Source organism: Panthera pardus, unplaced genomic scaffold (assembly GCF_024362965.1).
Source record: "Panthera pardus isolate Hobbes unplaced genomic scaffold, ASM2436296v1 HiC_scaffold_24, whole genome shotgun sequence".
Lineage (NCBI taxonomy): Eukaryota > Metazoa > Chordata > Mammalia > Carnivora > Felidae > Panthera > Panthera pardus.
Genome location: NW_026526810.1, coordinates 46,059,693 through 46,082,647, shown reverse-complemented (window position 1 = coordinate 46,082,647; position 22,955 = coordinate 46,059,693). Strand labels below are relative to the sequence as shown.

At 35.4% G+C, this 22,955-nt stretch overlaps 1 protein-coding gene across 3 annotated transcripts in view; it reads right to left on the bottom strand.

The window, feature by feature from the left end:
- Positions 1-277: 277 nt before the first annotated feature.
- The window catches only part of TRPM7 (transient receptor potential cation channel subfamily M member 7), a 121,789-nt gene continuing 99,111 nt past the window's right edge, over positions 278-22,955 (bottom strand). For 2 of the 3 annotated variants that reach the window (XM_019442135.2, XM_019442136.2), the window contains 11 exons: positions 22,675-22,745; positions 19,235-19,269; positions 17,981-18,006; positions 15,661-15,711; positions 15,515-15,580; positions 14,659-14,942; positions 14,432-14,514; positions 14,063-14,268; positions 10,753-10,804; positions 10,523-10,629; positions 278-1,776 (listed from right to left, as the gene is read on the bottom strand). In XM_019442135.2, coding sequence (XP_019297680.1) covers positions 1,646-1,776; positions 10,523-10,629; positions 10,753-10,804; positions 14,063-14,268; positions 14,432-14,514; positions 14,659-14,942; positions 15,515-15,580; positions 15,661-15,711; positions 17,981-18,006; positions 19,235-19,269; positions 22,675-22,745 — 1,112 coding nt within the window. In that variant the 3' untranslated portion in view covers positions 278-1,645. The remainder of the gene's footprint in view (positions 1,777-10,522; positions 10,630-10,752; positions 10,805-14,062; positions 14,269-14,431; positions 14,515-14,658; positions 14,943-15,514; positions 15,581-15,660; positions 15,712-17,980; positions 18,007-19,234; positions 19,270-22,674; positions 22,746-22,955) is intronic. The other variant, XM_019442137.2, reaches the window with a different exon arrangement.

The following is a 22,955-nucleotide window of genomic DNA, read 5'->3' as shown; positions in this document are numbered from 1 at the left end:
ATTAACATCTTATGAAAATAATCAACGTAAAACTAAATTTCAAAAGATAACCCATATCTCCATTTTCTGACATAACAAGAAACAGATTGAAAAGAGAGAGAGAGAGAGAGAGAGAGAGAGAGAGAGGAGGAAACCAAGACCACATTAAACAATACACAGGACAGAAGATGAAAGGCGTACAAAATGGTTCATTTAAAAAAGCTGATACTCTGTAATTAAAAAAACACTATGAAAACATGGATAATTTTTCAGAATGATTGAACTCAGTAAACATCTGTAAACAAGAATAAATTTATTTAATTTCTTTTAAAGATTTAATGATATACAAAATGTATATAGTATAATATCTTTAATACACTTTTTCTTTCTTCCCCTCCCCCCCCATTAATATTAAACACTATTTAAACAGCTCATCTCTTCTTGCCTTGTCTGTATCTATGAGATACACTACTGAATACAAGTAAGATTTACACTGCTCCTTCCTAAATAAAAATTAAAATTAGTACCTAGGAAACAAAGAGAAAAAAATCAAAGCGTAAAACTTTAGTCAGATGAAAGCTTGTCTTGTTGTTGAGTATTCAACAGTATCTGGGGCAGTTAAAGTACATTTTATTGGCATAAAGTTACATTGCAATCTCCCGACATCACATAATGATAATCCAACTCAATTTCTTAAATAAGTACCACAAACAATACTCATGTTCAGGTGTTCCTACACAATTTTAAATAGAAGCAAGAATTTACGTTTACATTCTGATTTGGTGTACTGTCAATAAGATCTTTGGAGAAGTGTGTAGCTTCCAGGTTGTCACTACAGTTACAGATAGGAAAAAAGCACTTAAACTTTTTTTACAAGGTAACTTCTCTTGAACAACGAGTTAAGTTTCTCCTCTGATATATTTAGGTTAGACCAGTCTACCATGGCTTTCTTCTACTTAACAATGACTTGAAAAAACAATGTTAAAAAAAAAATAACACTAATACTTTTGCACAATTTGGGTTCTATTTAACAAAAAAAAAATTGGCTCCATCTTTAAATATGGAGCCTAATCCTGATTCATAAAGTCCCTCTTTGAAAATAGTTTTCAGCTCAGGCTTCTTGTATCCCTATGGATCTAGAGTAACAAATCATCTCCTTTTCCATGGCCAACAAGCATCTAGTTGGGGACTAGTGACATCATCACTCAACACACTAAAACATACTGAGGAAGACGTCTGCCATTTAACCAAAAGGCTGGGTGATTTCTTCATTTCACTAGCTGAATGGCAGGAAACCAGCTGCCAATAAAATCTACACTGACACTTAACTTTGGTTAATGGTATTGCACCACATGAGAGAGGGTGTCACCCTCATCAGAACAAAGTCAAATGAAATCTTCTGCTAAAAGAGCCCTTTAAAAAGTTATAAATACTAATTTTCCTTTACCTTTAAAATTTAACAGCTGCCAGCTGTATCCTATAGGGAGCTCCTGACTGACTAGTTTAATCAGGTCAAAAGAATACCGACCTTTTAACAGTGCCATAATCAGCATATTCATTTGCACACATTTTTCTCTATTACCAAACAATTTCCTCCTGAAGGAAAAATGACAAGGTAACATTTTTGTGAGGTGTAGGCAAAAAAAACCACAATGATTCAGTAATATTATAACATCAGACGAATAGAATTAGTTGATTCTGATTCTTTGGTGGAATTTCCAGGCTGAAGAGTCAAATCTGAAGGTTCATCCTGAGGAAATATAATTTTATCAGGTGTATAGTCATTCCTCTTCAGATCTATATTCACACCCCCAACAAAAAAAGAAGAAAAAAGTCAGTATTTCTTAGAAATGAAAAGTTAAGAACATTTTCTAAATCAATTTTCCTCTAAATGTGCCACATCTATTTTCTAGGAGGTAGTTTTTAATTAAAAAGTCACAAAATATATACACATAAAAATGAAATCATTCATTCATTCAACATATAAGTATTCTGCTCTGAGCAAGAGTCAATAACTCATGTAAGAGTGGCAACACAGCAATAAGCAAGGCAGACAGGTATGGTTCCTGCTCTCATGGAACTTATATTCTTGTAGATGAAGAAAAATAAATAGAAAAATAACAGAATTATTATTAGTAACAAATGCTTTGAAGCAAACAGTCTGGTGAGAGCCAGACAAGAGATAGTATAAGCTGATTCTTTTATTAGACAAGGCTGGGCTGAAGAGGCACAGGAGGTAATATTTGAGTAAAGACCTCAATATTGAGAAATGACCTATCAAAGCTCTGAGCAGAGGGAAGTTTAACTGCAGACCATAAAAAGGAAATGAACTTGGCATTTTTGAAGAATGGCAAGAAGACAGCATGGCTTGTACGTAGTGAATGAGGGGAAGACTAGTAGCAAATGGGGTCAAGCAACAGTTAAAGACCAAGGGTTATCAAAATATAGCCAGTGAGCCAAATCTCACTTGCTGCCTGTTTTTGTAAATGGTTTTACTGGAATACAGCTATGCTCATTTGTTTACAGATGTTCTGTGGCTATTTCCGCACTACCATCGTACAGCCAGGTAGCTGAGACATAGGCCATATGGTCCACAAAGCCTAAAATATTTACTACCTTGTCTTTTACAGCAAAGTTTGTTGACCCCTGATTTATGGGATGCAAGCTATGGTAAGGAGTACAGATTACAATGAAAATCTGGGGGCGACTGGGTGGCTCAGTCGGTTGAGCATCCGACTTTGGCTCAGGTCATGATCTCGCCGTCTGTGAGTTCGAGCCCTGCGTCGGGCTCTGTGCTGACAGCTCAGAGCCTGGAGCCTGCTTCAGATGCTGTGTCTCCCTCTCTCTCTGCCCCTCCCCTGCTCATGCTCTGTCTCTCTCTGTCAAAAATAAATAAACATTAAAAAAAAATTGTTAAAAAGAAAATCTGTTGGAAGGTATTAAGCAATATTAAGGAAGGAACATAATCAAATTTAAGTGTCTATTCTGACTGTCATGTGAAGTCTTGTTAGGGGCATTTGGCAAGAACACATGGAAGAAAGAAGTGGTGGCAACAAAGATTAAGAGAAATGGATAAATTCTAGGAAGATTTCAGAGCAGAGCAGACAGAGTTCAAAAGACTGGGAATGCAAGGTGAGAGAAAAAAACCAATTAACTTTTAGGTTTTGGTCTAAGCAACTGAGTAAACACTGGTTTACTCAGGGTAAAGCTGAGCTGGAAATGATGGGTGGGAAATGAGAGTCAAGAGTTGTGGAATGGATATACTACCTATAAAGATACTTTAGGGTAACCCAGTAGAGATGCAAGAAACTGAATATAGAAACAGGAGCTCAGGAAAGACAGTAAGTCTTCATTCAGTTAAACATGGTACTATCAGTATGCAGATTACACTTATAGCTATCGGATAGGATGAAATCATTTTGGGAATTATAGACAATAGTTGCAGAATTGGAAAACAATGCAGTAATACCAAGTTTAACTTAAAACTAACCACAGTCATGCACATATCCTTATGCTTTTATCTCCATATAAAATAGAGCTCAGAATATGAACTCTCAGCTGAGAATATGAACTGTTCATTTTGAGTGATAGCCTATATTCAACGATCCAAATACATATTTGCTATTGTATGAGTACATTTTGATAAATTTTAAATTTAAAAGACTGTGCCAGTGTGGCCTTAGGGAATGCAAATTAATTTGTAGTTGTATTGTACACCAAGAACAATGGAGAGAGGTATAACCATGGACAAATTATCTGACTTCTAAAATGTTCTGGAAAATGACAGATTTGGGTTGGAATGTTTTTTTTTTTTAATTTTTAAATTTTTTTCTTTTAACGTTTTATTTATTTTTGAGACAGAGAGAGACAGAGCATGAACGGGGGAGGGTCAGAGAGAGAGGGAGACACAGAATCGGAAGTAGGCTCCAGGCTCTGAGCCATCAGCCCAGAGCCCAGACACGGGGCTCGAACTCACGGACCGCGAGATCGTGACCTGAGCTGAAGTCGGACGCTTAACCGACTGAGCCACCCAGGCGCCCCGGGTTGGAATGTTTTTAAGGTCTCTTCCAAGCTACGAAATCCTGACTACATTAGTAATTTAAAAATTAATTTAAAAAATAGATATACTACTTGAAACATTATTAGATCCAAAACCAAATAAACATTATATCTGGGCTACCTATTAATAAATTCACCACTGTTATGTTCTAGTTCTGGCTAAAATGGACTAAGGATATTCAACTCTATCTCTCCCACTGATTAGAAGTAAAAACCCTTCACATAAGCATAAAGTCACTATCTCAGGCTCCTGAAAAGTTAAGAGCAGACATATTGAGGAAGGGGATGAAAACCTGAAGAATGGCCTAGCCTAGATTGGTGGTGAGTTTCCTGGGTTTTTTTCCCCCCCTCTCTTATTTTTCAAGTTTAGACTTACAGATAGCTGGCTTGATCTCAGAAATGGATAGTGAGCATGGAGAGAAAAAGCTCTAAGACTTTCTGACCAGAAGATCAGGAAGGGGGACTCTGTGGGATGGAGAATGTTGAGGGGAATGCCCTCTTTTTGCTCCTCTGGCCCTTACCTACAAGTCCCAGTCATGAAGAGGCACTTTTGAGGTGGTGGCACCTGGGCAAGCACCTACAATTCCAAGAGAAAACCTTTTTCTGGGACTACAAGAACTAAAAATAGGTATCTTTAAGAGCCAAAAAAAATTTTTTCCCTCTTTTTTCCTTACCATTTAGCATCAGAAATGGACTCAGTTGAAGGAAATGTGTGACAGCATAGGGAAGCCACAATCCTGACTTTCCAGGCAAAGTACCTTATCCATCCCCTGTACCCCCCACCCCTGTCCCGCTCTAACCAAAAAAAAAAAAAAAAAAAAAAAAAAGGGCCTTGAAAATCACAAAATATGGAATCATGGAAAGGAGGAAAATGGAGAGAGGGATACCCTAAATTTGTGTATGAAATCCCAAGTTCACCTTTGAGTGGCAAATATGTGAAAAGACAGCATAGGATGGGCTTTGAGGACTAAACTACGTGCTGACCTCCACTCAGTTTCCAGACTTGACCATGTTTGACACAGTGAGGCTGACCTAAGTAATACTGCAAAAGCTTTGAAAACTAAACTGACATTGGAATCACAGCTATAAAAGGTAGACTAGGACTTGTAAATTGAGCTTAAATGAGCTGTCTACTAACACAAATAAACAAAAATCAACATTCTCTAGAGGATTTTTAGTAAGAATGAGAATCTCCTCGTCAAAATATCTAGGACACATTCTAAAATTACCAGATACAAAGAACTAGAAACATCTCAAAGAAAAAGACAAGTGATGCCAACCTTAAGATTATTCTGATGGAATGATACAAGACTTTAAACCAGCTATTACGACCATATTCCATGAAGTAGTGCAAACAAACTTGAGATGAATGAAAAAAACAAGTTTTCAGCAGAGAAATAATCAGTATAAAAGAACCAAAAGGAAGTTTATAGGACTGAAAAACATAACTGAAACAACAAATCCAGTGTGCGGGCTTAAAAGCAGAATGAAGAAATGAAGAGTAAGGGAAAAGTCTGTGAACTTGACAGAGCAATAGAAATTATTCAATCTAAACAACAGACAAAAAATAATTTTTAAGGAAATAACCAGAGACTCAAGTCCCTGAGAAACAATATAAACATGTCTAATATTCTTTTTTTTTAATGTTTATTTATTTCTGAGACAGAGAGAGACAGAGCATGAGTGGGGGAGGGGCAGAGAGAGAGGGAGACACAGAATCAGAAGAAGGCTCCAGGCTCTGAGCTGTCAGCACAGAGCCCGACGTGGGGCTCCAGCTTACAAACCGTGAGATCATGACCTGAGCCAAAGCCAGTTGCTCAACCGACTGAGCCACCCAGGTGCCCAAAAATGTCTAATATTCTTATTATGTGAGCCTCAAAAAGAGATGAAAAGGGACTGATGCAGAACAAATATTTGAAGAACAGCTAAAAACTTCCTCAATTTGATAAAAATCATAAATTTACAAATTCAAGAAGCTAAGCAAACCTGAACCAAGATAAACTCAGAAAAACCTACAACTAGACATCTCATAATCAAACTGCTGAAAATCCAAATTTTGAAACAAGCTAGATTATAATGATACATCACATATAGGGGAAGAACAATTCAAATGACTGTGGAATTTTCATCAGAGATAACAGAGGCCAGAAAACAGCAAACATTTTCTATGCCCTGAAAGAAATATCAACCTAAAATTCTAGATCCAGTAAAAAATAGCCTTCGAGAATGAAGGCAAAATATACACATTCTTGATAAGAAGAACTAAGAGCAACCACTAAAAAAAATAAACATAAAGATAAAACAATACGAAAACAGAGTGGGGGGGGGTGGAAAAAGAAGGCATTAATCAGAAAAACAGTACAACAGAAGATCTGTATCTAATCACATCAATAATTATGTAAAATGTAAAGGGTCTGAAACACTAGTTAAAAATGGAAATTGTTAAGTAAAAAAAAAAAAAAACAAAAAACCACAAAAAAACAAATTAAACCTATGACCCAACTATATGCTGTCTGCAAGCAGCCCACTTCAAATATAATTAACATATATATAAGGGGCTCCTGGGTGGCTCAGTCGGTTGAGCGTCTGACTTTGGCTCAGGTCATGATCTCATGGTTCACGGGTTAAGAGTTCCATGTTGGGCTGTGTGCTGACAGCTCAGTCTGGAGCCAGATTTGGATTCTATATCTCCCTCTCTCTCTGCCCCTTCCCTGTTTGCATGCTCCTGCTAAAAAAAAGAAGAAAGAAAGAAAGAAAAAGAAAGAAGAAAGAGAGAGAGAGAGAGAGAGAGAGAGAAAGGAAGGAAGGAAGGAAGGAAGGAAGGAAGGAAGGAAGAAAAGAAAGAAAGAAAGAAAGAAAGAAAGAAAGGAAGGAAGGAAGGAAGGAAGGAAGGAAGAAATTTATTTATAGAAGTAAACTTTTTGTTAGAAAAGGCCTCAAATCAATAATCCAAGTATTTCCCCCCCCCCCCCAGGTTCATTTCTTATTATTATTTCTTTTTATTTTATTTTTTGTTAAAATTTACATCCCAATTAGTTAGCATATAGTGCAACAATGATTTCAGGAGTAGATTCCTTAGTGCCTCTTACCCATTTAGCCCATCCCCCCCTCCTACGACCCCTCCAGTAACCCTCAGTTTGTTCTCCATATTTATGAGTCTCTTCTGTTTTGTCCCCCTCCCTGTTTTTATATTATTTTTGTTTCCCTTCCCTTATGTTGATCTGTTTTGTCTCTTAAAGTCCTCATATGAGTGACATCATATGATTTTTGTCTAATTTCACTTAGCATAATACCCTCCAGTTCCATCCACGTAGTTGCAAATGGCAAGATTTCATTCTTTTTGATTGCTGAGTAATACTCCATTGTATGTATATATACCACATTTTCTTTATCCATTCATCCATCGATGGACATTTGGGGTCTTTCCATACTTTGGCTATTGTGGATAGTGCTCTATAAACATGGGGGTGCATGTGTCCCTTCGAAACAGCACACCTGTATCCCTTGGATAAATGCCTAGTAGTGCAATTGCTGGGTCTTAGGGTAGTTCTATTTTTAGTTTTTTGAGGAACCTCCATACTGTTTTCCAGAGTGGCTGCACCAGCTTGCATTCCCAAATAATCCAAGTTTTTACTTTAACAAAGAACAAATGACCCAAAGCAAGCAGAAAGACAGAATAAAGAGAATAAATCAATGAAATTGAAAACAGAAAGTAGAGTAAAACAATGTAAAGAAAAGCTGGTTCTCTCAAAGTATCAAAAGAACTAATAAACCTTAGCCAGAATGGCCAAGAAACAAAAAACAAATTATCATAAGAAAGGACTCACGAGATCCCAGACATTGAACAAATTAGTATATAAATAACCCTATGCCCATAAATTTGACAACTTAAGTAAAACAAACCAATTCCTTGAAAGACACGAAACTCACTAAAACTCAGTTTAAAAAATGGATGACCCTTCGGGGGTGCCTGGGTGGCTCAATCAGTTGAGCGTCCGACTTTGGCTCGGGTCATGATCTCGCAATTCGTGAGTTTGAGCCCCACATCGGGCTCTGTGCTGACAGCTCAGAGCCTGGAGCCTGCTTCAAATTCTCTGTCTCCCTCTCTCTCTGCCCCTCCCGTGGTCTCTGTCTCTCAAAAATGAATAAACATTAAATAAATAAATAATAAAAAAATGGATGACCCCAACAATCCTACATCAATTAACATATTAAACTGTTCCTTAAAAACCATCTGACAAAGAACTTCGGACTGAGAGAGTTTTACTTGACAATTCTATCAAACATTTAAAATGAGAAAAGTATCGATTCTATATAATTTGTTCCTCGAAAAAGAAGAGGTGTGAACATTTCTAACTTATTTTTAAGGTTAATATTATATACCAATATTAAGGTTATATTATATACCAAAAGAAGAGAAAGATAGTACAAGGAAAAAAAAAATACAAACATAGACCAATATTCTTCATGAACACAGATGCAAAAAGCCTCAACAACATATGAATAAAATGAGTCCAACAATACATAAAAAAGGGTAATATATCATGACAAAATAGTCTGTCCTGAATGCATGACTGGTTCAACATTTCAAAAATCGAGGCAATACAATGTACTATTAACCTATTAAAGAAGAAAACACAAATGACCATATAAACACATGCAGACAAAATATCTGACAAAATTTAATACCCATTCAGGAGAAGCACTTTCAAGAAACAAGAAGTGAAGAAAATTTTCTCAACCTAATAAAGTACATCTAAAAAACTCTTACAAGCTAGCATCATGTTAATGGTGGAAGACCGAAGGCTTTCCCTTTAAGATCAGGAACAAAGCAGATTCTACTTTCACTATTCCTTTCACTATTCAACACTGTATGAGAATTCCTTGCCAGTGCAAAAAGTCAAGAAAAAAGAAATAAAAGGCATATAGGTTGAAAAGGAATATAACTGTCTCTACTATCTATACAGAAAATTCCAGTAAGTTTACAAAACAAAACAAAAACAATTCCTAGAATTACGTTAGTTTAGTTGTAGGATACAAGGTCAACAAAAAACAAAAACAAAAAAACCTCCAAACAATAACAACAAAACTCAAACCAAACAAAAAAATAAACAAAAATTAAAAAAAAAAACCCCAAACCAAAGAAAAAACCCAAGGTCAATAAAGAAAGAAAAAAAAAACAAACACAAAAATTAATGGTCTTTCTGTACATTAACAATCAACAATTAAAAACAGTGGCATTGGGGCATCTGGGTGGCTCAGTCCATTGGGTGTCCGACTTCGGCTCAGGTCTTGCTGTTTGTGAGTTCGAGCTCTGCGTCAGGCTCTGTGCTGACAGCTCAGAGCCTGGAGCCTGCTTCTGATTCTGTCTTCCTCATAAATAAACATTAAAAAAAAAAAAAGTAGCATTTACATGCTTACTATGTGCCTGGCACTGTTCTAGGTACTTCACAAATACTAATTCATTTAATTCTAAAAAACAAAACAAAACAAAAAACCTATCTCTATAATGTAGGTATTTTCTGGACCCATGCAACCTGGCTCCTAACTCCAACCTCTTAACTACTGAGTTATCTATCAGTCATAATGACAGGGACATTAAAAAACACAGCTCAAGGGTTAAGTCTCAGGCAGAGACTTTTTTAAAAAAATTTTTAATGTTTATTTTTCAGAGAGAGAGAGAGAGAGAGAGAGAGAGAGAGCGCATGAGCAGTGGAAGGGCAGAGAAAGAGAGGGAGACACAGAATCAGAAGCAGGCTCTAGGCTCCAAGCTGTCAGCACAGAGCCCAACGCAGGGCTCGAATTCACAAATTGCGAGATTGTGACCTGAGCCGAAGTTGGACGCTTAACAGCTCAACCGAATGAGCCACCCAGGCACCCCTCAGGAAGCTGTAATTTTTAAAAAGTTTCACAGGGAGGCTGATACACACCAAAGAATGAGAACCACTGGTTTGTGCTATAGCTTAGATTCAATAACTTGTAATTTTTCAAATGTATAAATGAAATTACAATCCTGAGAGAATATATCTGAAGTTCTTGTTCCTGCTTCATGGGAATACTCCTCCAAGTCTTTGCCAGGCTAACTTTAAAGTCTATTTAACCTTCAGTTTTAGGCAATCTGTCAGTTCCTCAGGTAGCACTCCCTGACCTCTTACCTGCTTACCTGTTCTATTTCTTCTGTTTGGCATTAACGACAGTCCTACCTGTTAATCCTGTCAGTATCTAAGATTTGACTAAATTCCATTGAGGTCAGGGATCATGTTTGTCTGGTTCACAATTGTACTGTTAACATCTAGCACAATTCTTGGCAGCGAGCAGACACATAATAAATGTATTAAATTAATGAACTTTGTATTTTTAAAAGCAATTAAAGAAAACATAGATCCATTTATTAAATAATGTGTATTTATGCCCTCAGCTTTATGAAGAATTGTAGTAACCAAATGTGCTAACAATTTATACATTATACTAAGAAAATGTTTACCTGGAAGTTTAAGCTTTCTACAACAAGAATTACAGTGATGTTTTGCTCTAAAGTTTTTTATTGCATCTTCACCTAGATTTGCTGGGCCAAAAACCATATCACAGGATCTGTGGAATTGGTAGTTAAAAAAAGAAAAAAGAAAAAAAAAAAAAAAAAGACAGTTTATGCAAATAGAAATGTAGAATTTGAAATTATAAAAATATCTTCATGAAATTATTAAAACTTATTACCTCTTTTCTTCTGCTTTTATCACAGATGGATCAGTCAAATTTTCACCCACACCTTTATATGTATATATAAAAAAAGATAATTTATATCATATAATTGATACAAACATTGACATTTGCATAATAAAAAGTTATGAGAGATTTTATAGCATCAATTATTATGCAATGTTAAATTATTCAAGAGTATAGGTTTTCTCTCTTGGTATTTCGTAACTTGTGACCTTAACACTGCACCTAGGACAAACACAGCTCCCGCACCAGGAATAAAAGTTAATTGTCAGAGTTGGGAGATAGGCAGGTGGACTCCTGATGGCACTTCCTTTTGATGCAACAGGGACAAAGCTGGAAAACAAACAGTTTATGTAAACAGTTTACATGATCTCCCCCTTTTTCACCTTATTAGCAAAGAACATTTTGGAACACGAAGGCATAATTTATAGGCCATTTTTAAAGTGTTTCCCATTTTTAAAAATCATATACTACCACATTTATCTTCTTGCAAAATATTCAGGTTACATAAAGAATAAGATTGTGAACATCTTCCTTTACTTCCATTCCTCCCCAGAGGTACTAAAAGTGTAATTAAATATTTTCAGTCTTTCTTACCTATTTACTCATATAAAAGAATACCTAATTGACCTACTACTCATCAGATTGGTAAAGATTAAGAATATTTAGTACTGGAGAGTCCGCAGAGAAATGGGAACTCATATACAGTGCTAAGTATGTGTTCCTATAACCTTTTGGAAAAATAACCCAGTGGCTGTTAAAATTGCATTCATGTCTTCTTACTAAGCCAATTCAGAAATCTACTTAATGGAAATGAAAGTAGCAGTACATGAGTATATTTGTTGCAGCACTGTTTACAGTAGCAAAAAAAAAAGAAAAAAAGGGGGGGTAAATCATGCCACCCCTCCATACTATAGGTTATCATGCATGCATCTATTAAAAGCAGTAACTCAGATTTATCAGTAATGACCCAAAAGATGTCCATGATATATTGTTAGGTAGACAAAAACAAATCTCACACACACACTCTCACACACACACACACACACACACACACACACACACACACACACGAGGCATCATCCCAGTTGGAGGAAAATCACAACACAAAAGATTAAAAATAAGGAAAAAAAACCCCTCTATTTGTGTACAGTATTTGTCTTCACCAAAGTTAGAGAAATAATAAAATGGGAAAACTTTTTAATATATTTTCATATTGTTTGTGGTAATCGTGTAAAATATTTTTTTAATGTTTATTTTTGAAAGAGAGAATGCGAGTGAGCAGAGGATGGGTAGAGAGAGAAGGAGAAAGAATCCCAAGCAGGCTCTACACTATCCATGCAGAGCCCGTGGGGCTCAAACTCATGAACCATGAAATCATGACTTGAGCCAAAATCAAGAGTCAGATGCTCAACCAACTGAGCCACCCAGGCGCCCCTTGTGTAAAACAGCTCTATGAAAAATGGCTCCAGGAACACATTAATGTAATAATGTAATGTAAAGAACATTAAAACTACTTTGTTTACTGAAAATAAGTCCCATCTTTTATTTTCATTTATTTAAAGTTTATTTTTGAGAAAGAGGGAGAGAGAGAGAGAGAGAGTCAGGTGCTAGCAGAGGAGGGACAGAGAGAGAGGGAGACTGAATCAGAAGCAGGCTCCAGGCTCTGAGCTGTCAGCACAGAGCCCGACGCGGGGCTCAAACTCAAAGACTGCGAGATCATGACCTGAGCCCAAGTTGGAGGTTTAACCAACTAAGCTACCTAGGCGCCCTTATTTTCATTTATTTATTTTTTTTAAATAAGCTCTATGTTCAACATGGGGCTTGAACTCACGACCGTGAGATCAAGAGTTGCATGCCCTACTGACTGAGCCAGTCAGGCACCCCAACTCCCATCTTTTAAATTAGGAATTCAGATAAAATCTGTTTGGCTTTACCTCCTATGCATGTTTGAAGATAATTAAATGACACTATTTAAGAATATACTTAAAGATCTTTTTTACTTAATTGGATTGACCTAATAATACAGATCAGTCTTCACTTTATATACTATTAAATCATTTATGTAAAATGATGAACTACTGAAAAAAGGGTAGCTATTTTTACAGATTTTCTTTCTTCAGCTTGATTCCATGCCATTTGCTTTTCAGCAAAATCCTTTATATCTGTGACTATATGTAACAAAAGAAGTCATCAAGTGATAAACATTCTAAATAACTCTTCTTATGTATAGATTTTGAAATCTGCTCTATGTTGACATTTGAAATTAAGGCTGCTCTTTCGGGAAAAAAATCATGGAAGTTATAATAAGAAAGTACAACTCAGAGCGGGCAACCTGCTCAGTTTTATTTTCCTCTGACCCTGCAGACAGACAATACTCTAAGCAAATGTGCCCTCTCCAAGCCACAATTTCCATTTTTTTCTTTTCCACATATGACAGATTCTGTCTACAAAAATGGTTATGATCAGTTTTTCCTTCCTTGTATAGATGCTACTCCACCCAAGTGCTGGAATCCATTCCCCACTTCTTGAACTGGGCTATCTTTATTATCTGCCTTGATGAGTAAAATGTGGAGGAAGAGATGTGGGCCAGTTCTGGAACTAATCTTAAGAGTTTCTGCTTTTTCTCTGGAGGAAGCTAGCTGCTATGTAAAAATCTAACTACCTGAAACTACCATGTTATGACAAAGGTCACAGATAACTAGCCACATGGAGAGATCACTTGGTGGAGAAATGAGGGATTCAGATGTCAGTGAACAGAAACCTCAGACATTTGACTCTAGTCATGTTGTTCAAGCTTATTCTCCAGCCATTTGAACCTTCTGAGGAGACAGCAGAGATAAGCCATCCCCACCATGTCCCATCCAAATTCCTGAACCAAAGAACTGGAAACAAATAAAATGATAGTTTTAATCCCTAAATATTTAGGTAGTTTAGTTCACAATAATAGATAACATAAACACCAAGAACAGGAACACATGCTACTGTTTTAAATAAACAGTATAGTTTTAAAAGACTAAAACTACATATACATCTAAGAGTAGAATAGTGGATTGCATGTGTTTCTGCTCATCAAAAAAATATATATATTATGTAAGTAATAATCAAGGAAGCAAGATCCCACTATTCAGGGCCCTGATGGCTATATGCTAAGGCTGTTATTGACTTGCTTTTTTAACAGCTTTTACTAACCTGAGGTTTTACCTATCTATAAGTTAGAAGATGACCGTATATCATTCATAACACATGAACAGGTGAGAACCTACTGTACAATTTTACTTTAGCAATACTTTAATAAATTTACCTTGTAAATCAAGTACCAATAGCTCCCCTCTTGTATATTCATATGTCCAGTGGCTAAAGGCCAGCATGATTTCTTCCAGTGTATTAGTTGGTATAATCTCATCACCATTATTATTGTTGTATTTTCTAAATTCTCCAGTCATACATTCTTCCACAGCAAACCACTGTCCTGCTGAATGGCAATACAGCAGGAAAACTTCAAGGAACCTTATGAAAAACAGTTATAGATATTACTAGTAGTTTTGTTAATAAAATTCTAATTGAGCTTTTAAATGGGTAAATAATTAAATATTCAGCATTAATAACGAAGGTCAAAAGACAATGGTATCCAGATAAAACTGCAAGATCTCAGAAAAATTTCAAGATTTACCTTGGAGAATATGGTATGGATTTGGGTTTCATTTGGTTGAAGGCAAATGTGAGCTTTTGTGCTGCTCTCTGTTGCTGAATTTCCTACAGAACAACAACAAAAAAATACACCAAAAAAATCCCCTTGCTGAACACTGAAACTAAGAGGTTTTTTGGTTTAACATACTTTAGAAGACAAAACATGAACTCCAAATAATGTTCTACTGTTACGCATTCACTAGCACTTACTCTGAGACAGAGATGCAGAACTGTATCTTCCTTATAAATACTTGACCATGTGTTGACCACCTCAGGAAGAAAAGATTTGATAATATAAAGATGACCTGATTTGAGGATATCATGTTCTGACCAGGTACACTGTACTTTGACAGCTCTCCGTAAACCTCCTCCCATCTCCTCTTTACTTAAAAACTCTATTTTGGCACAGAGGCCAAGCTGTGACCAAGACGACATGCTGTTATTCAGTATACTGGGTGAACTCTCTTCCAAGCGATACACTGTGACAGGCTCACCTGCAAGATGAACGGACACAATTTGGGGTCAAATTATGACCCTTTAAAATGACAAAGTAGAATAAAAATTGGCAGGTATCTTGTTAAGATTAAGTAAGAAACAGAAAATGAACTGGACAAAGTTGTAATTTTATAAAGGAAGTTTAAGGGCAACAAATACTCAGAAATCAAGAATCTACTAATATTTCTAAATTTATGTATATTAGTAATAATAAGCATTTTTGAAATTATGATCATTTTCAAGAAAAACTTTAAGAAAGCAACTGTTCCACAAAATTTGTGATGTCAACTTATCTATGCTTTCTATACTAAACAATGGGTTAAGATCCTTTCTTAATTAGAATACACTATTACTTCTGGATATGCCGAAAATACAGAAATCTAATATTTCTGATCACTCCTTCTTCTATTTAAACTATACCTGACTCTTGCTAATTAAAATTTATATGAAATTGACACTTCTCAACGTGACCCTTCCTTCTATTACCACCCATGTTCTACATCACAGCTAAAAATCACACTATTAATAAAAGGTTTATTTTCTCCTTCATTTCTTTACTATTTGGATTTACCTCTTGGAGGCACAGGTGTAAATGGAATGCTCTGGGATAATCTCATCAAATTATTTCTTTCCACAGCTGCACAAAAATGAGAGAAAAATAATGAAATCCTTTCTAAAAGCTCAAAATAGTTAGATTTTGTTTTTAATAATACTGACCTGAGTAATAGTAATTTGTATCCATAACTGGTTTAAATGGAGAAGCGAGACCTAAAATGGCAAATAAACAAATGAAACCCTTTTAAAAGTACTAATGTGGTATAAAAATTTTTGCTCATTCTCATATAATCATCCTAAGTTCCCTTCATATAAGCTCTCTTCACTGAACAGAAAAAACAAATAGTAAAATACACTCATCATGTGCTTGCTCTATTATCCTTTTTCATTGTGCCAGATTAGTCCTAACTGTGCACTCAGATACCTGGAAGGGAAAAAGCACGTGACATTTCACACTCTCCTGTCATAAGCTGCGCTTTTCCCACACCCTCCACCCCCACTCAAAAAGGAAAAGATCTTTTAGTTTAGGAGCTGGAGCTTGTAACCAAGTAACCATTTTAGTGGGCTGACCATAAGAAGATGAACTTCTGGAATGTGAAACATACCCAAAAGCCCTTCCTCCATATTTAAATGTATTTGAGGATTTGACTTTTTAACTGTAATGAGAAGACTGGAGAATCAATTGAATTTGCCATGTGTTAAGTTTACAGAATATTAATGAAAAAGACCTTACTGTCTTGAGAAGAAAATCAGTCAATAGTTTTAATACTATGTAGGAAGTATAAAATATACACATTATATATATATTATAGGACTATATATACACATGTATATATGATGTATATATGTATGTATATATGTATATATGATGTATATATACATCATAGGACTATAGAGGAGGGGTACTAAATGCCTTCTGCTTGCAGAAAGGTTGAAGGATGTCTCAGAGAAAGAGAAGGGGAAAAAGAATAGTCTGGAAGACAGTGGTGTGGTCAGGGCAACATTTTCAGACACGGAACTGTTAAAGCACATGCTACACTTGAGAAACTGCAAGTTTTTTAGTATGAACAGAAACAGCAGTTTTCAAAACTAATTTTATACACATAAATATATATCACGTATAATAGATATAAATAAATTTATAATAAACATATATCAGAATCACCTGTGGGGCTTTTTCACTGTGCACCTACCCAGATTTCACTTCAAAAAATTCTGTAGGTGTGTGTCAGCGTAAAGTGATTCTCCGTAAGTACTTGGACATGTAACCAGGACTGCAAACTAACGAGCAAGAGTACAGGCACGCCTGTAGGAGGTAAAGCTACAGAATCAGGGAATACCAAATAGTTAGGAGCCAAATATGCCATGCTAAGAAAGGACACGATTTTACCCAATGACAGTGAGGAAAATGTAAAGCAGAGGAGGATCAGTTTGGTGGAAGAATAGAAGACAGACTAGAAGGGAGATTAAGTGGCACAACTCTAAAAACCTATGGGACAGTAACAACTAAATGTGAACACATACATACCCTACCACCTACAAATTCCAGTCCTAAGTACATGCCCAATAAAAAACAAATACATATGTTTACCAAACAACATGAATAAGACTACTCATAATGGCACTCATGGTTCATAATAATCATACAATGGAAGCTACTGAAATGCCTATCAAATAACAGAATGGATACATTCAATAGATTCATATAAGGAAATACTATATAGTAATGAGAATGTGCAAACTACCACTATACACAAAAATATTGATGAATCTTATAAACATATGTTAGGAGGAAAAAGCCAGACACAAAGTACATACTTTATGATTCCATTTATATATTCCATAAACAGAGACAAAACTATACATGTGTTATTCAGGGGCAGAGGTTAAAACACAAGGACACGAGGAGCTGGGATACTGGCAATATTCTGTTTTGTGACCTGGGTGCTGATTACAGGGGCATAGTTGCTTAGGGAGAATTCACTGAGAGGCTTATCTCTACCTTTTTTGTATGCATGTTATATATACTTCCAATAAAAGGTTTAAAAAATGATGAAGTGTGAACTGATAACAGCAGAATAATGTATAGTGGAAGATGGAGTCTTAATATTTAAGAAGTAAATACAACAGGACTTTGTGAGTGCAAGGTCAAGGGGGTCAAGAATAACTCCTCAGATTTTACCTAGTAGACTGAAAGAGTATCATTCACTAAAACAGGGTATACAAGGGAAAGAGCAGACTAGGTCACAGGGACGAAGGGGGGTAGGATGACAGTAAAGATGTATCATTCACATGGTGAGTTCATGTATATGTGAAACTACTATATTGAAGAGAAACTAGGTGAACAAAGAACTTTTTACCACCTTGGCTCTTTCAAACACAAAGTCTGAAGTTTCTTAGCTAGAATAATGTGGTATTTGCTATAACATAACATCATATATAATCCTCATTTTTTTGCATTAAATCTACCATATGGACTCACCATTTAACGTTCCTTCTTCAGATGGCCTAAAGAAAACACAAAAAATACAAGTTGTGACACAATCTTTGTTTTGGCTACCATACACTTTGTAAAATTATGATTATTTAATATAACGTGATTAAAGTAATTCTGAGATCTAGATTCACTTTTGTTTGAATATATGCCATTTCCCTTAAAGCCAATGCCAAATTCATATATGGATATAAATATATGTTTAATCTGTACTAAAAATCTCTTTCCAGCTCTTACCTTCTACCTAATATAAATATTTTATTATAGGAAGTATTTTGACCCTAGCATCATCCCTTTGCTGTTGATAAACTACTCTTTTCTCAGCACCCAAAAAGTGCTGACCAACTCCACCTTTCTGGGTACTTCTATGGCTCAACATTCTGTAAGACAAGGTTCTCTTGTTAGCTGAGTTAACATCAACTTCAGGTACCTATTCTGTATTTACATCCTATGGTTTTGGTTATAAAACACAGTATACTCTGAAGAGATCTGATTACAGCTTGATCTTCCAAGTGCCATACAAGGCCCAGAGCACCCAAAGAACTTGAACACTGCATACCCATGTGGCACCTGGTTTATTTTCTTCTCTATATATTCACATATATTTCTGATGCACAGAAAGCAATAGGGGAAACACTGTGGTTCCTTCTCAAATAGTCCATATCAGAAAGTAACTCTCCCATGCTGTGCTGACTGCTCAGAGCTCAGAGCCTGGAGCCTGTTTCCGATTCTCTTCCTGTGTCTCCCTCTCTTCTGCAACACCCATCCCCGGCCCCCCCACTCACTTTCTGTCTTTCTTTCCTTCAAAAATAAACAAACATAAAAAAAAAGATGACTTTTTCTTTTGTAAACGTCCTCTGGAATCCTAAAATATAGTAATCATAGCATTGCCATAATGATAGTATAACTATATAAAATTGTAATTTTATTTATTTATTTATTTATTTATTTATTTATTTTTAATATATGAAATTTATTGTCAAATTGGTTTCCATACAACACCCAGTGCTCATCCCAAAAGGTGCCCTCCTCAATACCCATTAAAATTGTAATTTTAAATGTATATATTAACTCATAATAAATGAGTTCCCCCAATCTCTTCTATGTAAAGACAAGAGATGTTAAAATAAATAATCATCACTCACAGATAAAAGAGTGTTTTAAAAGATGGTACAAAGAACAGAAAAAAACCCCAATAACTATGATACTTTTCAGGTTAACGATGAGAAAAGGCTTACTTACATTTCTCTGTTTGATGGTCTATCTTGTAACCAATCCTTTAGTCAAAAACAAACACAAACAAAAATTAAAGAAAAAAATCTCTCTAGAAGAAGCATAACTGTTTGTTTAACCCTGTTTTGTTTCCTATAGTCTGAAAAATTAATGTGAAGTCCTTATTTTATACAACTAAAAAAATAATAAATGGATATAATTACCATAAGACCATTCCACAAGGTAGAATAAAGAATTTCATGAGTGCTATTTCCTACAACATAATTACACTCTGGCTAGTTTCTTTACTTCTGATGACAACTTTATATTCTTATACATTTGTTTCTATGACTCTAAATAGTATGTGCTCATTGAAAAAGAAAAACACAACGAAGTAGAAAGAGTAAAATTAAAATCATGCATACTGTAAACAAATCACTAAAAACATATAAGCATATCTCATTGAAGTCTTTTTCTGTATACGTGCATATTGTTTTTATTCTGTATTTTTGCCATTTAATTATAACTCTATAATTATATTCTCATCCAGTTTAGTAATTCTCTGTTTGGCTGTGCCTAATCTATGTTATTATAACCCCCACTGAGTTACTTTTTATTCTAGATTTTTATGTAATTTTTCAGGACTTTCTGAGTAGTATCTTTTCTTTTTTTCATATTTGTAATACCTTCTCTTTTATGGTTTTAGTCACCTTAATCATATTATTTTATAACTTGTAACCAGTAATTCTAGTATCTCAAGTTGGTAGAGGTTTATTAATACTGTTTGTGTAACTTGAATCCCAGAAGTTCTGTAATTTCGCATTGTCAGGTCATCTTCAATGGAACTTACTTTGTGGCAAAATTGTGCAGGGTGTGTCCTTCCAAAAAGGAGGAATTGTTACTGTGAAACTGTGTTCACTAACCCCCTTTCCTCACTGAAATAATTTTTTTAATAACATGACTTTCCATAATATAATCTATCTCCTTATAGCAGAATGTAAATAAAATGTTCTTGATGATCCAGGCTAATTATGAATACTGATTTCTATACTTGACTATAAAGGACCAATTTTTCTACTTTCTCCCAAGTTATTTATCTTGATGCCAGAGTATGCTTTTAAAGAGTATTTGCGGGGAACCTGGGTGGCTCAGTCGGTTAAGTGTCCGACTTCGACTCAGGTCATGACCTCACAGTTTGTGAGTTCGAGCCTCGCATCAGGCTCTGTGCTGACAGCTCGGAGCCTGAAGCCTTCTTCGGATTCTGTATTTTCCTCTCTCTCTGGCTCTCCCCAACTCATGCTCTATCTCTCTCTCAATAATAAATAAACTTTAAAAAAAAATTTAAAGAGTATTTGTAAAATCAAATACTACCTCAATTGGCTGGGAATGACTACATACAACCAGTTTCAATACAAACAGAGATTCCTACCTTTCTTTTGAATAAATTTTTCTGTAAAATTTCCTAACTATTATGCAGACAGTAATCTCTCTGACATTGGCCACAGCAACACTTTTTTTAGATGCATCTTCTGAGACAAGGGAAATAAAAGCAAAAATAAACTACTGGGACTACATCAGAAAGTGTCTGCACAGTGAAGGAAACAATCAACAAAACTAAAAGGCAACCTACAGAATAGAAGAATATGTTTGCAAAAAACATATCTGATAAAGGGTTAGCATCCAAAATATATAAAGAACTTATACAACTCAATACCCAAACAACAAATAATGCAGTTAAAAGATGGGCAAAAGACATAAACAGATTTCTCCAAAGAAGACATCCAGATGGCAAACAGACACATGAAAAGAGGCTCAACATCACTCATCAGGGAAATACAAATCAAACCTACAATGACACAGCACCTCACATCTATAAGAATGGTCAAAATCAAAAACAGAAGAAACAACCAGTGCTGGTGAAGATGTAGAGAAAAAAGAACACTCTTCCACCACTGGTGGGAATGAAAACTGGTAGAGCCACTGTGGAAAACAGTTTGGAGGTTCCTCAAAAAGTTAAAAACAGAACTACCCTATGATGCAGTAATTGCACTACTGGGTATCTACCCAAAAATACAAAAACACTAACTCAAAGGAATACATGCACTCCTGTGTTTATTGCAGCATTATTTATAACAGCCAAACAATGGAAGGAGCTCAAGTGTCTAGTGATAGATGAATGCATGAAGAAGACGAGGTATAAATATAAATATAAATATAAATATAAATATAAATATAAATACACCACGGAATATTATTTAGCAATAAAAAAGAACAAAACTGCCACTCTGGAAAACAGTATGGAGGTTCCCCAAAAAATTAAAAATAGAACTACCCTACAACCCAGCAATTGCACTATTAGGTATTTATCCAAGGGATACAGGTGTGCTGTTTTAAAGGGGCACGTGCATCCCAATGTTTATAGCAGCACTATCAACAATAGCCAAAGTATGGAAAGAGCCCAAATGTCCATCAATGGAGGAATGGATAAAGAAGATGTTATATATATATACATATACATACACACATACAATGGAGTACTCAGCAATCAAAAAGAATGAAATCCTGCCATTTGCAACTACGTGGATGGAACTGGAGGGTATTATGCTAAGTGAAATTAGTCAGAGAAAGACACATATCTTATGACTTCATGCATATGAGAAATTTAAGACACAGAACAGATGAACACAAGGAAAGGGAAGCAAAAATAATATAAAAACAAGGAGGGGAAGAAAACATAAGAGACTCTTAAATATGGAGAACAGAGGGTTACTGGTGGGGTTGTGGGGGGGGGGATGCGCTAAATGGGTAAGGGGCATTAAAGAATCCACTCCTGAAATCATTGTTGCACTATATGCTAACTAACTTGGATGTAAAATAAAAAAATAAAATAAAATAAAAAAAGAATAAAACCTTGCCATTTGCAACTACATGGATGGAACTAGAGTGTAGTATGCCAAGTGAAATAAGTCAGTCAGAGAAAGACAAATACCATTATGATTTGTTTCACTCATATGTGGAACAAAACAAATGAGCAAAGGAAAAACAAAACAAAACAAAACAAAACAAAGAGAGAGAGAGAGAGAGAGACAAACCAAGAAACAGATTCAACTATAGAGAACAAACTGATGGTTACCAGATGGAAGGTAGTGGGAGGATAGGGTAACTAGGGGGTGGGGATTAAAGACTACATTTATCATGATGAAAAACATAACATGATAAAAACAAAAAAACATAGACACACATATACATACATACAAACAAATTCTTAACTATTCACACTACAGGAAGAAACTCTTTTCAAAGAATAAATTGCTAATATTCTAAGAATAAATGCACTAATGTCAGTTTTCTAAGGTAAAAATTTTTGAAAGCTAAATAGAACCTCAAATAAAATATCACCATCTTTTTTTAGTTCTTCTTTAATAAATATATATTTTAAAATACACATTTGTTAACTGAAATGTACAAACCGGTAGTAAAGCTGCTTTGGAATCTACTTCATGAGTTTCTTCTGTGGATGGCCTTCTATTGCTAGTTTCCACTTAAAGAAAATTAAAAAAAAAATTAGTTATACAACTAAAATGTTTTGATACCAACCAACCAAACACGAAGTGTTTCAACACACAGTGTAACTTTCATAAACTAACTTATCCTCTCCCCAACACTGCTGAACATTAATAGTTAACATGAGGCCCACAGGCCTCTTGGCAGGACACCAAAATTATTCAATTTATTTTTGTAAAAAAGCAGT